The sequence below is a fragment of the Gobio gobio genome (assembly GCF_949357685.1).
Source record: "Gobio gobio genome assembly, chromosome: 24".
Taxonomy (NCBI): Eukaryota; Metazoa; Chordata; class Actinopteri; order Cypriniformes; family Gobionidae; genus Gobio; species Gobio gobio.
Window position 1 is genome coordinate 14,450,284 of NC_137120.1, and position 17,162 is coordinate 14,467,445.

At 38.0% G+C, this 17,162-nt stretch overlaps 1 protein-coding gene across 2 annotated transcripts; it reads left to right on the forward strand.

The window, feature by feature from the left end:
- Positions 1-538: 538 nt before the first annotated feature.
- Positions 539-16,754, forward strand: LOC307120748 (uncharacterized protein). Of its 2 annotated transcripts, XM_079807914.1 has the most exons (4): positions 539-1,606; positions 4,862-5,036; positions 9,355-9,471; positions 14,629-16,754. In XM_079807914.1, the coding sequence occupies exons 2-4, from the start codon at positions 4,982-4,984 to the stop codon at positions 15,990-15,992; spliced, it is 1,536 nt and encodes a 511-aa protein (XP_079664040.1). In that variant the 5' UTR covers positions 539-1,606; positions 4,862-4,981; the 3' UTR covers positions 15,993-16,754. The 2 variants fall into 2 exon arrangements, with proteins under 2 accessions (XP_079664040.1, XP_079664041.1); XM_079807915.1 differs by lacking the exon at positions 9,355-9,471 and having other exon boundaries at positions 14,629-16,747.
- Positions 16,755-17,162: the final 408 nt, after the last annotated feature.

Below are 17,162 nucleotides of genomic sequence, written 5' to 3' on the forward strand. Positions count from 1 at the left end.
GGACACACCAGGGCCAAGTTCAGCAGTGGATGACCAAGATGAGGAGGAGCAACTCCAGCCAAGAGGAGACGAGACGAGAGGATGAGCTGATGGAGAGACTGAGGGAGGACAGGAAGAGCGAGAGACAGAGGAGAGCAGGGAGAGAATGGATTGATTGTTTTCTCTTCTTGAGAGATTGTTGAGAACTAAAATTTTGGTTTTGTAAATTAAAATGTGTAAATGAAATATTACCGTTCTACACATTATTTTTGTTATGCAAGTTATAATTTGTAAATAAAATAAATAATTCTGTACATTTATTTTTGTCATGTCAATTAATTTGTAAATGAAAAAATAAATTCTATACATTTTTATTTACAGTACTTTTTACAACTATTTACATAAGTTACGTTTAAGATTAGAAAAACTAAATAAATGTTAAAATTAACAGTACATAAAACAGATGGCAGAAAATGTTTTTATGTAGTCTTTTATTGAGCTGGGCTTTATTGACCCTGGTGAAGCCTCTGTCAGCGGGACATCATCTGGATCAGTGCATATTTCCACTGTCTACCAACAGGTTTGCAGTGCGGACTTATTCGACGGCTGCCATGTCGCTAAGATGTTTTCAGAAAGAGGGAAGAATAAATTAAATTAACTCACATCCTCAAAGCAAACAACAAAATATTTTAACATGCATAACTGTTCTATGAGCTGAACTCTGCAGGACAGCGGCCCTCCAAGACCAACGGTGCCTATCCCTGATCTAGAAGACATATTTCTAGTGTATTTTATTTTTAGATTCTTTTTTAAACAATAACTAATATCAAAATCTAATATCCATGTGTTAAAAGTCAGTTTTTCATAAAACCACAATATTTGCCTCTGAGATGAAGTTGAATAAAAATCTGAGGTACTTCACAATTATACTCAAATACAGAGTAAATGTATTTCGTTACATTATTTGTAATATTTAGCAACTGTTGACAGCTGCCGTTGAAGAGAACTGAAATGAACATTTATACTGGACTTTAAAGTTATATTCAACTGCCTAAAAACAAAACAACTAAAGATCTTTACCTCGGCCCATTTATGTGCATAATAAAGAATATAAACTATATAAAATCGTATGTTGGTAACATATTAGTCAACATTTTATTTTTATCAGAAGATACATTAGATTACTGGAGTAAATTGAAACCCAATACTTGCATTTAAAAGTGTAATCTGGCAATTTCTCTTCAAAAATCTGATGTCGCGGTGCGCAATGAATTCTGGGGAAGGCAAGGCTGCGAAGCATCCATCCAACTATCCTTCATTTCATGGGAAAAGAAGGACGCATTTGCAGGCCGTATTTTGAAGGAGCCTTCGAAGGACCTACGAATTGGGACAGCCTTCGTCGCGCCGCGGTGACGCAATCCGCTATACCTTCCACTGTAAACGAGTCTCAGAGCGTCCTTTGAAGGCTGCGTCGGCCGCGCACTTCAAAGGACACGGCCTTCAAAGGATGCAGCCCTTGAATTGGGACACAGCTCCAGTGTCAATCGCAGCTTGTTTTTTTTACATTTGATTTTAGCCTCGCAATGATGACGTCATCAACGCTTGCCCGCGCAATGAGTCTTCTGAGGTGAGTTGAGCAGCTTTTACAGTTTCGTATGTTAACCATAAAATACATTTTACAGTTTAATCTACATTTTAAGCACTGTCATGTTTTCATCGGGTACATGTGCCTATTTCCATCGTCTGCTGACTGAAATAACGGTTTAAAATGTTGTAATCATTGCCACAAAGCAAAACAAGTCCTGTTTCACATGAGTATCTAATGCTAAATACGAGTTCCTAAGCAAATTAACTGCACATGAACGCCCTCTGATGTCGTGTTTGCCACTGGGAAGTTCCGAAATCATTTTGATATGCATATTCACGAGATGGGAATGCCCTAAACTTGTGTCGGGTATTATTTATTATTTTCTACACAACAGCTTTAATCGTTTTGTCTTGTCATTAATGTAGGGCTTATACTTGTATGAATAATCGTTTGAAGTATTGTATGTTTTATACACAGGGACACTACTACATCATTTTGGTTTTAATAAGATTTTCCCAGTAAATAGGCTAGGCAAGAATAAACCTGGTGTCCATGATTCCTGTTAATTCTGACAACAAAGCACTTAAATGCACAAGTGGGAATGAAAATGCAGATAGCACGTGAAGACATGCATTATTGATTCCTTGATATATTATTAATTATTTAAAAAAAATCTAACTAAATTTCACATGGACATATTATTCTGCTGTAAGGTAGTTAGCAGTTAATGAATGGTTTCCCACACAGAAATGAAGAAGGAAACACTTCTGTAAGGATGGGTATCATTTGTGTTTATTTTTATCAGTGTTGGGTAAGTTACTCTAATTAATAGTTACTAATTACATCTTCAATAGTGTAACTAGATTACTGTACAAATTACCCTCTCCAAAAAGTATTTAATTACTTAGTACTTTCCAAATATCAACCTCGAGTTAAACGATTCAAGATTAGACATGGAATGGCTATTTTAATTCATTCAAATACATTCTGTTTATATATACATTTCAAATACATACTATAAAACTACATCTATTCTCATTAACCGAAAGTATGTGAGAAGGATAGATAAAAACATGCATTTTAAAGTTAGACTTTAAATGTTGATGTTAATTTCACTATTGTATTATATATAATTGTTCTACAGTCTGTACACAGTCTTTAGTTGAATTACTTGTGAAGTTACTGTAATTCAATTATACAAAAAATAAGAGTAATCCCTTACTTTACTTTTTCAAGGGAAAAGTAATTAAATTACAGTAACTAATTACTTAGTAACTAGTTACACCCAACACTAATTTTGATGTATTGTTGTTTTGTTCATCATAATGTCACAAATCATGTAAATATAGTTTCTGTTTGGATCCAGCACTTTCAAGAGTAACGTTGAAGTTCATCTTCAAGATCAGCAGTTTCAGGTGTAAGATTAAAATAAACTAAAATATGGAGTTCCTCTCAAAAGAACAATATCTAAGAAGTTATGTTCTTGTATATCATCAGCTTTATGATATAAATCATTATGCTTTTGTATTATTTTCAAATTATGTTTACATTTCTAGAATGCATGTCACTCTTAAGGGTCAGTTCACCCCAAAATGAAAATTAGCCCATTATTTACTCACCCTCTCAAGTTATCCTAGGTTTATATGACATTCTTCTTTCAGACAAATAATTTCAAAGTTATATTAAAAATATCTTGGCTCTTCCAAGCTTTATAATGGCAGTGAATTGTTGCATCATTTTTTCAGTCCATAAAAGTGCATCTATCCATTATATAACTGCTCCACATGGCTCCAGTGAGTTAATAAAGGCCTTCTGAAGTGAAGCGATGCGTTTGTGTAAGACAAATATCCATATTTAAAACTTAGTAAAGTAAATATCTAGCTTCCGCCAGATCGAAAAAAACGTAACTGGTGTGCAATGTCATCAGACATTATGCGTAATGCATTTTGAATTGCGAGAGGCTCTACACCTTTTCCGTAAGTTAAATACTTAAGGTGATCTGGTGGAAGCGAGATATTTTACTTTATTTATACATTACATTCAGTTTTTTTTAATTGAAAACATTAAACATTGTGTGCAAATAAAGCAACTTTTTTCCGGGAGCTTCCTCTGTTTCTCTTATATAAATGTATTGGGACTGTAACCAGAGAGAGTGTTAAAGCTCATCAGGTCGTATTTTTGGTGGAAAATTTGTAGAAATTATTCTTTCTAAATGTGATGTAAACATACTGTCCTGTTAATACAAATAAACAGGTGCGACTGAATAAGTATGTCCTCTTTCTTTTGTGAAATAATGATAAATATCACTTTATTTCTGTGGGATTAATGTGCAATCTTGACACAAATTAATTAATTATGATCAATGTATCACTTATTATTGTAAAAGTGTGGTATAACATTGATGCTTGGGGTTTAACCCTTTAAGTAAACAACAAAAATGCCAACAAAAGGCCGCTTTTATCATGTTCGTTTTGCGTTCTCACTAGTTTCCAATAATTTCTTTGTGATTAGTTTTCAGATAAAACTTCCATTTGTTGGTGAAATGATGGGTTTGTTACAGGCGGGTTTAGTGAAGCGCTGCCTAGCTTCTAGCCCGACGGTGGAAATGCAGAGTGGTTTTGGGCTTGGTGCTACAAGTCCTAGGCTAGCAACGTCCCAACAGTCGAACAGCTATTTTTTGTGTTTAGAAAAAACACTGTTATAGGCCAATTGTTAGGTCTTTCAGCATATATCCTGACTCAAATAATCTGTTTCTACCACAAACACCATAAACTCAGATCTCTACACTATTAACAGAGCTGCTAATCTTCAATAGTTCCTGTTTTCATCTCATTGATTATGCTAATGTATTTAAATCACCTGTAAACCGCCACTTAATGCTAATTTCATTGGTGTCAAGCAACAGACTGAAACCAACTACACAATCGCCATAAATCAGAATTTCTTTATCATTTGTGACAAACCATGTTTTATTTTAAAAACGGCAACAAAAAAATTATTTGTTGCTTACAAATCTGTACACTTATTTCAGAATTTTTTCATTCTTACTTTATGTGGATTCTTTTAATTGTGATTATGTATGTTTTTGTATTACTTTATCCATTATGTCCATGTTGAAGATAAAAGAATGTTAAAAGTATACAGAGACAAAACAGAAATTGAGTTTTTAATAAAACAAATTGAGTAACCTTACATTTTGATGAATGGATGTATAAACATAATATATAAATGCTTTTAATGTGTGGATGAGTGACAGCATCCATTTTATTTCTGCTTTATTTTTTATTCCTACAGATCTGCTCCACCTACCACCATCAGTGAAGCTCCTCCCACAGCAATTTACCAATAAATGCTCCAATAAACATTCCCATCAGTCTACAAGTGAAGACGAGTTTGTGAAAGAACAGCGAGAACATGAGTGATCCGGAATCCTGCAAGATCAAATCTGAAGATACTGAAGAACCAATAGGTTGGTGTTTATTTTTGATTCTTCGTTTAGTGGTTGTGGATAGAAAAGCCACAAGAGCTGTGAAATAACAGCAACAAATAATATAATTACATACAAAATAGAGCTTCAAAGTGACATTTATTTCCTATCTTTCCTATGCTTTCAACAAATAACCAGTGAGAGGTAGCCTGGCTCCGCCCTCCTACGTACTTCCGCTCAATTTTCATTTTCCTTCAGTACTACGTCTTGGACTGCGGTAGATGCTTAGGTTTTCTCCCGAACAATTTTTTACCGGTCCAATCAGCGAACAGAGGGAGTGGCTGAGTGCGATGACGTTGATGTCGTGCGCTAGTTTGAGTTGTAGTTCAGTAATGGCGGCGGTGAAAGATGCAAGTGTGTGGCACCGCTGACGAATGCCCAGAAGTTAAAGCCGGAGTGTGGCGAGGTGGACGAGCGAGCGAGATCGGTCTGCGTGATTGAGAATGAGACACACCGGTCTAGAGTCCTCTCATGAGGGAGCACGGAGGCATATAAGGACGAGCGACACCGGTGAAGGATGAGAGAGGACCAAGCCTGGATTTTAAGTTGTGTTTTGTTATGTATGTGCGTCCGTCTCCCACCACCCGTGAAAAAAACCCAGGCTGAATTACCGACTGCTTTTGACAAACACCAAGGTCGTGTGGTAATGTAATTGCTCTCCGAATCCACATCACGTCAAAATTCACTGTTTATATCCTTTTTAGACCCCTGCAGAGCACCGTGCGGTTGCATGAGCTGTAATTTGGATGCATTTCTAGACTTGTAATTCTTTAAATGCTGGCAAGTGTTTACAAGAGCAAAATATTTCATCACCGCTCAAAAAATAAAAGAAGAAAAGCACGTAAACATTTGAATTGGGCTGTTATTTACGGCAGCATTTATTCTTGTACCAAGCACATGACATTTTATTTACAGCATATACAATCATGTTATGATTGCACGAGATATGCACCACGAGAGCAGTGCGTTCCGATCACAAAACTCTCCTCTCCACCGTGAATAAATCACAATCCGAATGCAAGAGGTTTTTATCACTGACACTGAGGTGGTGTGAATCAAAGGCGAACGGCGCGTGACATTGGTCATGACCAATCGTTAGCGGTTGGATAGGCAGATCCAGAGTGACTCTTGGCAGATCCAATAGTTTTAAACTTCAACAGAGAACCCGCCTTCAAGGAAGTAAACGCTTGTCAATGGAGAGTGGCCAGACTCTCTGTACAAATGAAATGTACGAGAGTCTGGTAAGACCAGGCTAAGTGAGAGGAGCTTTTAGGAGGAAAATTATGAGCTGTTTATTCATATTTCCTTTAGCCTATATCTGGTTCAGGAATTTTGAAATTTTACACTGGGTCTGCTGGCGAATCAGAGAACAAGGAGGGGCTTTGTAGAAATTCTTGGCATAGATAAACTACAATAATGCACAGATGTACAAAATCCCTGGGGTTGCTGGGTCTGAATTGCTAGCAGCACTATTCAGATTAGTGGATGCAGATATATAATGTGTAATATGTTCTGACAAACAATATAGAAATCATATGTCACATAGGGCTAGATGCTTAACATTTTTAAGAAGAACACCATGCAAACATTCTAGTTTTGTATTTGGGAAGATGCATGTGCATTAATTTGCATTATTTAAATGTTTTGTATTTTACCTAAAACCTATACCATGGAGATTTTGATGTGGGAATGCCTGCATTCAAGCATTTCAGTGGGCTTACCAGATCGCCCTTTTACCGCAGATTTACTTCACAAACCTATATGAGCTAGAAGCTCCGCAGCGCTTAACTAAAAACCTGCCCGTAACATGCCTCTCTGGAACAACGTCACACAAACCCATCATCTCACCAACAAATGGAAGTTTATCAGAAAACTAATCTGAAAGAAATCACTGGAAACTAGCGAGATCGCAAAACCAACATGATAAAATGACCGTTTGTTGGCATTTTTGTTGTTTACTTAAAAATTTAAAACCCAAGCATCAATGTTTTACCACAGTTTAAGTGATACATTGATCATAATGAATTTGACGAGATTACATTTGTCACACTCACACAGAAATAAAGTGGTATATACTGTTATTTCACAAAAGAAAGAGGACACACATACTTATTCAGTCACATCTGGTTCTGTTTATTTGTAGTCACGGGACAGTTTATCACATTTAGAAAGAACGATCATTTCTACATATTTTCCAACAAAATACGACCTTAGCATCTTTAGCACTCTCTCCAGTGACAGTCCCAATACAGTTATATTTTCAGTCAGAGAAACAGCGAGGAAGCTCCCGAAAAGCGGAGTTGATTTATTTTTTATGCGGAGCTATATGGATATCAGACAGTCTGGTATAAAGAGACGAGACGTACTGACAGATAAAATAAATACATGATTGTAATAGTCTATATGATAGGTCTGATTTCCTAAAGTATTTACTATGTTTACTGTGGTAATGGTTAGCGCAAATAGTCTTTTGGATGGCATATAAATATTTCTGCCTTATACAGTGATCAGAATCCACATCAGATCATTATTTCAAACACTCTCTGCTGTCTGAAAGTGAGTTTTGAGCTAAAATGATTTTAAAAGTCTTTAATGCTGATGTTAGCTGGTATATGAAATCATCCGCGCCCGCAGCGCTGCTGTCTCCAGACTCAGATAAACTTCTTTTTGAAAAGACAACTGACAAAAGGGTTGTTCCTATTCTCTTAATGAGTAATGGGTGTGTTTTGGGCGTTACGTACAATAAACCAATCAGAGTCTCATCTTCCATACCCTTTAGAAGCCAGTTGTGCTCGTGCCATGGCGGCTTGGTTGTCTGGCTATCACCAGACCAAGCTCAATTTAAGATTGAACATTGGTCTGGGTAGTCTGCTCTGTATTTTCTACTACACAAGAGGCGTGATCAACGGGCATAAATTAAATGACTCTGTACCCAATCAGACCACAAGTGGCGTGATCAACAGGCAACGACCCATCGCTTCTCTATCCGTCATCGTGTTAAACCCACTAATAGCACGCCAGGTGGATAAGCCAGTCTGTGATTGGTGCCTGCAAAAGTGTAACAGAAGTAGTAGAAATGAATGTACAGGTTTCCAGACTGAGTTGCAGGGCGAAATCAAATCGCAGACAGATCAGGATTGCAGATTGGTTATTTACATGGCGGAATTTGCAAGCGGAAAAACTGAACGCTTCTCTAGCGAGGAAACTGATCTGCTCGTGCTGGAAGGTTAAAGCGAGCAAGCAGACCATCTACGGGACAAGCCGGATTCCACCAAAGCTCCCTGAGCATTTTAATACTTCCATTTTACATATTTAAAAATGTTTGTGTGCTGCTGCGCATCCCTGTGTTTGAGTAATAAGCAGACCGTATGTGCTTTGTGATTAATCTATCGACTGATTTATCACAATAATGTTCAAAAATTTTACTTAAAAACGTTTAATTTAACTTGCAACTTTGGCTTTCAGTAAAAAAGTATAAATGTAAACAAGCCCTTGACAAAATGTAAAACTAAAAGAGTAAAAATGTAAAAAGTACAAATTTGTAAACCAACATAACAAAACAAACATCAGCAATATCAGCAAATACTTTTTATATAGAATAGTGTTGTCACAATACCAAAATTATGACTTCGAGATGTTTGCAACAATCACATTATTATCAATCATGTTAACACTAACCACTATTCTGAACAGGTTGGGATGACTGAAATCTTATTTCATTATATGAGTAATTTAATATTATTTAAATGTAAATTTATAATAACAATATAGATATTTAATTCATTTAATTTTATTGTTGTTGTTTTTTTTAAATAAGCCAACATTTAAATTACAAACAATATGACAAAAACAGTGCTTTATTTTCAGCTACAGTAGCTCTATTTAACAGTAGCATTCAATAAAGAAATTAAATAATCAAATGTAAAACAAAAATGCATAGCCTGCTTAGTCACTCTGTAAATGAACTAAACAGTGATTCTTAATAAATATATTAAAGTTATTCAGTTAAGCATGGGGTGATTTTCTATTTTCTTTTGTTGTTTGATTAACAGCACCATGTCCAACAGCCCCGAGAGCCCATGTCTCTACACTAGATCGTGTACATTGACCTTCCTTTCCGGAAGTGCTGCGCTTTCGGGGCTGTTGGACATGGTGTAGTGTTTGAGGTAAAAAATGATATAAATACTGTTCGGTTTATCGCACAAACCCATCGTTTCGTGTCTTAAGACATCAATGTGTCGTCACGAGCCGCATGGATTAATTTGAAGTTGTCTGTGCATGTTTTTTTTTACCCTAATAGAATTAGACCCCATTGACATGCCTTCTATGACTGACACACAGCAACGGTTGAAGTTAAAAATCTCCATTTGTGTTCTACTGAAGAAACAAAGACACCTACACCTTGGATGGCCTGGGGGTAAGCAGATAAATGTCAAATTTTCATTTTTGGGTGAACTATCCCTTTAAATCACACAGAATATAAGGTCCGGCCCTTTAAGACTTGCACGGACCAAATTCATTTTAACACATCAGATTTCTCATTCAACTCTGTATACGTTCATTAAAGACATAGCCGACTGTGTTTACCTGAATACTCACCAGGACATGCATTTTTAAATATTTTTGACCATTCAAACCCAAAAATCCGCGAAACTGATGAGCACGTCCCGGCTGTGCTTTTCTGTTGCTTTCTTTTTATTGAGCTGTGCGTATATATTTGACTGTTCTGCTTCCGTTGTTTAGTGAATGGTGGAAGCAGAGCTCTCACACACGTCCTCACTCCTGCTTTCACCCATCGATGCAAATTAAGAAATACTACTCTTATTACACTGCTGTCATTTTTAAAGTACCAGGTACTAATACAATTTCATATCGTACCCAATAGGGATGTTAATGGGATGTTAATGTTTAATCGATGATCGATTAATTGTCAATAATACATTTAATCGATAAAACCTATGGATCATCGATTAATCAGGGTCATGCGCGTGCATGCTGCTCAACTGCGAAACATGTAAATCAGACACAAGGAATAAAGCCTTGTTTATACTTGACGCGTCTGCTCCCGCACAATAGACTGTAAAAGGGGTCTGCCCGAGGGTGCTGGAGGCTTGCACAGCGGAGCCAGACGAAAATATAAACAAGGCTGAATGATGCGAGCGCTGAGGTGGAGTTGGTGACACATCGTATTACTCATATTTGATTATTAAATAAGTAATTGAATTAAATGATCAATCACATCGACTCATTTTACAATCCTATAGCCCTTTATTTAGATTAAAAACCCTTCTCATTGATTTGTTGAGGAACATGGTGTCTTGAGCAGCGTTTGCACACCCTGTCATGCGGTCAGCTATAAGCCACTGCTGTAGATGCATATGCAGTATTATGGATAACGATTAAACGATTAATTGATCGTTAATTTAAACGACGATCGATCATGGAAATTTGTGTAAATTGACATCCCTAGTACCCAACTTACCCAGTCGATTAAAAATATTGACATCAAATAATTATCAGCGCCGACGCAGTCGATTGTATCGACCACTCACGACAGGCCTATTACAAACACGCTCTTTCAATAACAGATTCTTGTTCTTGTTGGTCAATGGCGCAGTCGGTTTCAGTTGCCTCCAAATAGCAATGCGCCAACAATGCGCCTGAACACACTTGGTTTTCAGACCAGCACGCCCATGGGCGAACAGATGGCCACGAGTGCATTTGCTATTTAAACAACATGGCTCTGGACGTTAAAATGATAATTGTGTCAGGCTGTAACTAGCAAAAAACACTTGCGTCGCATTGCGCAGGGTGTATGATAGGACCCAGTGAGTTGTTGACTTGAGAACAGCTGCAATTGGGAACTCACAAACCGACTTAACAGGTTCATTGAAAAGAATACGTTTGTTCACAAATCAACCACCACTTTTATGCCTTCGAGCATGTGACGATTTCTAAAGTTCAAAATAACGAGTAAAGATGCGTTTTTAAGAAATGTAGTGGAGTCTGATATGTGCTTTGGAATGTAGTGAAGTAAAAGTTTCTCAAAATATTCCAGTAAAGTACAGATATTTGTAAAGAGGATGCAAACGCACTGAAACTTTCTTTGTTTAAATTAGCTCAGTTACTGTTAGATGTAATGTAATTACTGTGACAAATTATACATCATTAAAAAGATCTAAGACTCAAGCTTCATTTTTTTTATCTCTGTTTTTCTCTCAAATTCTTATAGTGACTATAATTGGTTAATATGTGTCAGGAGTTATGAATATGAATCCACTTGCTTTGCTTCCCTACGAGACCACTCACTACACCGCCCCCACCGTCATGATCTTCATAATAATACAATAATTTCGCTCAGTTAGAGAATAAACACTACAATTAAAAACTTAATGTGTCTTTTCAATAACGTGTGAGTGAGCCGAACGAAAGTCACGGCACAAACGCAGCAGGAGTCAGATTTCATTCATCACGAGAGCGAAGAGCTGAAGTAAGCGTCATTCTCAGCGCGTGTCCAGTCTGGTGCGTTTTCAGATCTCAATTGGAAGCTAAATTTTCATAGGAATTCATTGAAAAGTTGAAACACTCACTTTGCTCCACACCTTTCCGTTATTAATGCCCGATCCGAGCCAAGCGCATTTACATTCTGTGGGTGAGATCTCTCCCCTATGGGACTAGCTTCCTCTACTGGCTGTAGTCTTTAGCCTCTGGCCAAAAAATCCTCAAATTACATTATTCTCCTCAAAATAAAATCACACGACATGATTTAAATTTTTTTTTTAAATAAAACTCTATATTTTCAAAAACTTAATTTTGACTTAACGATTAATGACTTAAAGGTCCCATGGCATGGCATTTTTCTATTATTTTATAATGTTTCCTGAGGTGTACTTATATTGTTAGTATGATTTTTACATCATAAAATGTCATAATTTAGAAATAAAAGGCATTTTTCAATACTGATGTTTGCCCTGTGGCTGAATGCCCTCTTTCAAGAGGCGTGTCTGCTGTGAGACTTCAGTAAAAACGCCCACTGTTGTGATTGGCTGACATCTTTGCATTTGAAACGAGCGAAGGGGGCGTGGTTTAACAAGGTCTACGAGGCACGAGCTGCTGCCAGAGAGACGGATGGACCGAGTTCACTTCACTTCACTTCGTTCAGTTCTGTCAGTCTCAGTTCAGTGAACTGTCGTAGTTACAGCAGATACTTCAGGTTATTAGTCTATTTCTAGTCGGAGGGACCGTCACTCATGTCAGAAAGTTAGTAACTTTAGTAAATTATGGATCAGCGCTGACTGGAGACACGAACCGTTTAGAACGATTCAGTCCGATTTGGTGAACTGATTCGGTTCACTAAAAAGAACCGGTTCAAAAGAAAGATTGTTCGCGAACCGGACATCACTAATGTACCAGAGACAGAGCTCAGCGATTGCAAACAGTTATTTATAGTAACTACTGAGTTGTGAGAGCGCTGTCAGTCAGCGCGAGTTTATTGTGTTTGCATCTGAGAGTTCTGAATAAACACGAGTCCCAGTCACACCGAGTCCGTCTTCATCATTATTACCAACTTTGTAACACATTCAAAGTACAATTACAGCTGTCAAGATGAACGAGTTACGAGTAAGTGTTGATAATAGCATTATTTTTAGATATGTTCCTATCATGTGAAAAGCGTCAGTGACGCGCATTGAGTACACTGCGCAAACAAAGACACAACAGCATTAATCGAATGTAATCCAGTTTATTGTGGGGATAGCTGCCTAGCCCGGATATGCTAACGCTCCCCCCCCCCCCCCCCCCCCCCGTCTGCTTAATCTCGCGCCGCGTAAGTCGCCTCCGCTGTGGGCCAGATGCAGTACTGGGGGTCGGTGATGTTGAAGGCCGACCGGTCAGTGCAGCCCGAGCTTCGGCGTGTATGAGGTTTATCTCTAAAGATGTTACTCTGCTGATGTTGAGCAGAAATTACTGTATGCACATTTTAGAACAGATAGACGCGACGAGGACGTACAAAAACACTGACTCACAAGATAGAAAACACGAAAACACCGTTCTGTCGGGAGAGAGAGAAGCCGCTGCGTGTGCACGAATAATAAATAATTAGCTACACATAAGAAATCACTGATCACAGATCAGAAGGAACTGAAAAAAGACTTCTGTTTTCATTTGTACATCCAAACACTGAGAAACTGCCAGCGTTCACTCGTTCACAAGCAATGATCTCTCGAGCGTTTGCATGGGCGTGCCAGATTCTCTGAGCGGAGGAAAGGGAGGTAACCGTTCCTGCTTGGACGTCAAACCAGGAGACTTCAGGATTGGCTAGTCTGGCCTGTCATTTTCTCAAAGGCAGAGAAAGACAGCCAGAACTCGGTTTTACACCGATCAACATTTCTATCCACTTGAGGACAATATTCAGGCTAGGGGAACTCATATTAATGTTGAAAAACATTTGAAACATTTGGACCTTTAACCCTCAGAGCCCGACGGCATCGCCCACGACGTCACACGGCACCTCCGATAAATATCTATATTATTTCATGAAACTTTTATCGATTTTCTTACCATTTTTTCCAGCAGAAAGCTAACGAGCTAGCCATCACGGGGTGTCTTTGGTGTCTTTGTAGCCTTTACAGAAGGTTTTCTATCCAGCCTGGAACATGTGCATCTTTTTGGAGTTGTTCAGCAATAAATCAGAACGCTTACATCCAAGATATATCCACTTGATGTCCATAATTTATAAATTTTCCATCATTTTTGCCGCTAGCGCGATGCTAGCTGCCATTTTGGATGAGGGTTTGACCAATGACAGGCTGATCCGTCATCCACGTTGGTGTGCGTCATTACGCATGAACCACAGCTCTGTTATTGTGGATAGAGAGAGAGACGCACGGCTAGTGTTGAGGAGATAGAGAGAGAGACGCGCTGCAGTTTTGTGGAGAAAGTTTGAGAAGAAAGTTTGAGGAGAAGTTCCTGATAGGAACTGTTTTGAGGCTTGGCACCAGTAAATATCCAAAATCCAAAGAGGCCAAAAGCGCCTGGACTTTTTTTGGAAAAATGTAAATAGTTTTGGTTCTGTATAAGTTATCATGTTTATTCCTGAGTTTCAGGACTCCAAAGACTTGAACAAACTGTTTTCCAGAGGAAATATGCTTAGCTTTTATTTATTTGTGTGTGTTTTCAATAAATATTTGAGTGATTCAATTTCCGTTTTATGTTTTCATTTGTCTTTATGGCCCCATAACTTATTTTACATTCAGGTGACATCAATGCAACACAAATATACTGACAGTGCAACTTGTCTTGAAAAAAAAGAGGTGTGTCAATTGTCTGTGCACAACAGGGTTGATGTTTTACAAGCTTTTTTAGTAAATAACACCAGGCGGAAAATTAATTGTAAAAATACCCTTAGGTCTGCAATGTGTCTGCTTTCAAATGAGACCATATTTATGTTTTTAGTGCAAATGGTTCATGAACTTTATCTGTTTTAGTGCAGGGAAATTGTTCTATCCCTTCACATTTCTATGTTGTTGTTTTTTATGATTTATCGAAAATTAAACCTTTTTAAATTTTATTTTAGACCCAATGGAAGACATTAAGGAGGAAGAAGAACTGAGTGAAGTGGAGGAGAAACATGTCCAAACTGAAGAAAAATATTTGAGTTGCTCACAGACAGAAAGTAAACTTGTACTGAGAAGAGCCGACCAGATTTTCACTTGCCCTCAGTGTGGGAAAATATTCCCATACAAACAAAGTCTGAGACGTCACATGAGAATTCACACTGGAGAGGAGCCGTACACATGTGATCAGTGTGGGAAGAGTTTTAACGATAAAGGAACCCTTAATAATCACATGAAAATCCACACTGGAGAGAAGCCGCACACATGTGATCAGTGCGGGAAGAGTTTCACACAAAGATCAACCCTTAATAATCACATGAGCTTCCACACTGGAGAGAAGCCGCACACATGTGATCAATGTGGAAAGAGTTTTACACTAAAACAAGAGATTAAGAGACACATGAAAATCCACACCGGAGAGAAACCACACACATGTGATCAGTGCGGGAAGAGTTTTACACAAAAAGAACAGCTTAAGAGACACATTAAAATCCACACCGGAGAGAAACCGCACACATGTGATCAATGCGGGAAGAGTTTTACTCAAAGATCAACCCTTAATAATCACATGAGATTCCATACTGGAGAGAAGCCACACACATGTGATCAGTGTGGGAAGAGTTTTTCACTAAAAGAACAGCTTAAGAGACACGTGAAAATCCACACCGGAGAGAAACCGCACACATGTGATCAGTGTGGGAAGAGTTTCACACTAAAACAACAGCTTAAGCGACACATTGAAATTCACACCGGAGAGAAGACACACACATGTGATCAGTGTGGGAACAGTTTTGCAAAAAAAAGACAACTTAAGGATCACATGGCAATCCACACTGGAGAGAAACCACACTCATGTGATCAGTGCGGGAAGAGTTTCAGATTGGCAAAATCTTTTAGAATACATCTGCGTTGTCATTCTGGAGAAAAACCATTTAACTGTGATCAGTGTGGTAAAACATTTCTTTGGGCATTTACCCTTAAGAAGCACCTGAACGTTCATTCAGAGGTGAAGCCTCACATCTGTTCTTTGTGTGGAAAGAGTTATTCTCAGCCGAGTCTTTTAAAATTTCACCAGAAAAGACACAGCGATGTGAAAAATCATGTGTGCTATGTGTGTGGCAAATCCTATTCTACAGAGGGTGAACTGAATCTGCATCAGAAAAGAAGCTGCACACAAAAAAGAACCCTTACTGATCACATGATAATCCACACCAGAGAGAAGCCACACTCATGCAATCAGTGCAGGAAGAGTTTCAGAAGTGTACGGGCATTGAAATTACACGCGTGTACTACAAAGAGAAAGCCTTACACGTTCTGCATGTGAAAAAAGTTTTATACGATTGAGGGCTTTAAAATTACACCAGAAAACACATACCAGTGCAAAGGCAGTGTCAAAAGACATTTGCTATGTCACCAGAGAATTCACACTGGAGAAAAACCTTTCAAGCGTTCACACTGAAATTCTGTCCGTTAGGACAAATGAAAACACATAAGAGCATCCACTCTGAAGAGAATCCATTTCACTGTCCTTCATGTCATAATATCTGAAGTCATAGTTCCTGCTCAGATCCAGAACTTTTAAAGTTCAATCGTAACAAAAAAATGTCGAGCAGTAAGAGTCCACAAAATCCTGTCCTGTTTCAAGTTTGAGATTAAGATTTACTCCAAGTTTCTCCCAGAAGTACAATATCTAAGAAGTTTTATTTCTACATAATGTCAGCTTTATGATGTAAATCGAATCATTATACATTATGATTTTTATACTGTCTTTTCTTGTAATGCATATGTGAACTCTTTTACTCTTTTAAGAAAGTAAGTAGTTTATCATAAAATGTTTGTGCGCTCAAGTGTACTTCGGGAAGCTGAAGAGGCATCTATAACACTTTTAAGAGGGACATTTTATTTATTAACATGCTCTTTATTCTTGTGCTGAATATCTAGTTACTCTACAACTTTTGATATATTATTTCTCAAGTGCGGATGTAAGAGAAACTCATGTAGCTTTGCAACTGGATGCTTCTTTGATTATCTCTTTCTCGTGTTGCTTTGGACACCGTTTAAGTCAATAAAGAGAGAATAATCACATTCGTTTTCACTATAATTTAGGCCTAGTCCACACACACACAGGTATTTTATAAACAGTTTTTCCCTCCTCCATTTAAAAAAAACCAAATCCCGTCCACATGAAAACGCAAAACACTCTATGAAGAGCTGTCAAGAGCATGCCAAACCAACAGGTGGCAATATAACCCCAACCGTAAAGCCATATTGGCCAATCAGAAGCCTGGATTTTTTTTTATTGCCGGTTCCGGTTCTGACGCAACAAGCCAAAATCTCCAGTTTCACTGTCCACACGACACCACTGCAAACAGAGTTTCTAAAAATGTTTATCCTGGCAGGAGTTTTCAAAAAAAGTTTGGTTTCAGTGTCCGGATACTGCATTTGCGTGTGGACGAATGGCCAAACCGCATACAAAAAGCTACGGTTTTGAAAA

Bases quoted from the DNA above. Each gene is read 5' to 3' on its own strand.
- LOC307120748 (XM_079807914.1), top strand. From the start codon at position 4,982: ATGAGTGATCCGGAATCCTGCAAGATCAAATCTGAAGATACTGAAGAA. The intron at 5,037-9,354 runs GTTGGTGTTTAT...TTACCCTAATAG, and splicing joins AGATACTGAAGAACCAATAG to AATTAGACCCCATTGACATG. The intron at 9,472-14,628 runs GTAAGCAGATAA...ATTTTATTTTAG, and splicing joins ACACCTTGGATGGCCTGGGG to ACCCAATGGAAGACATTAAG.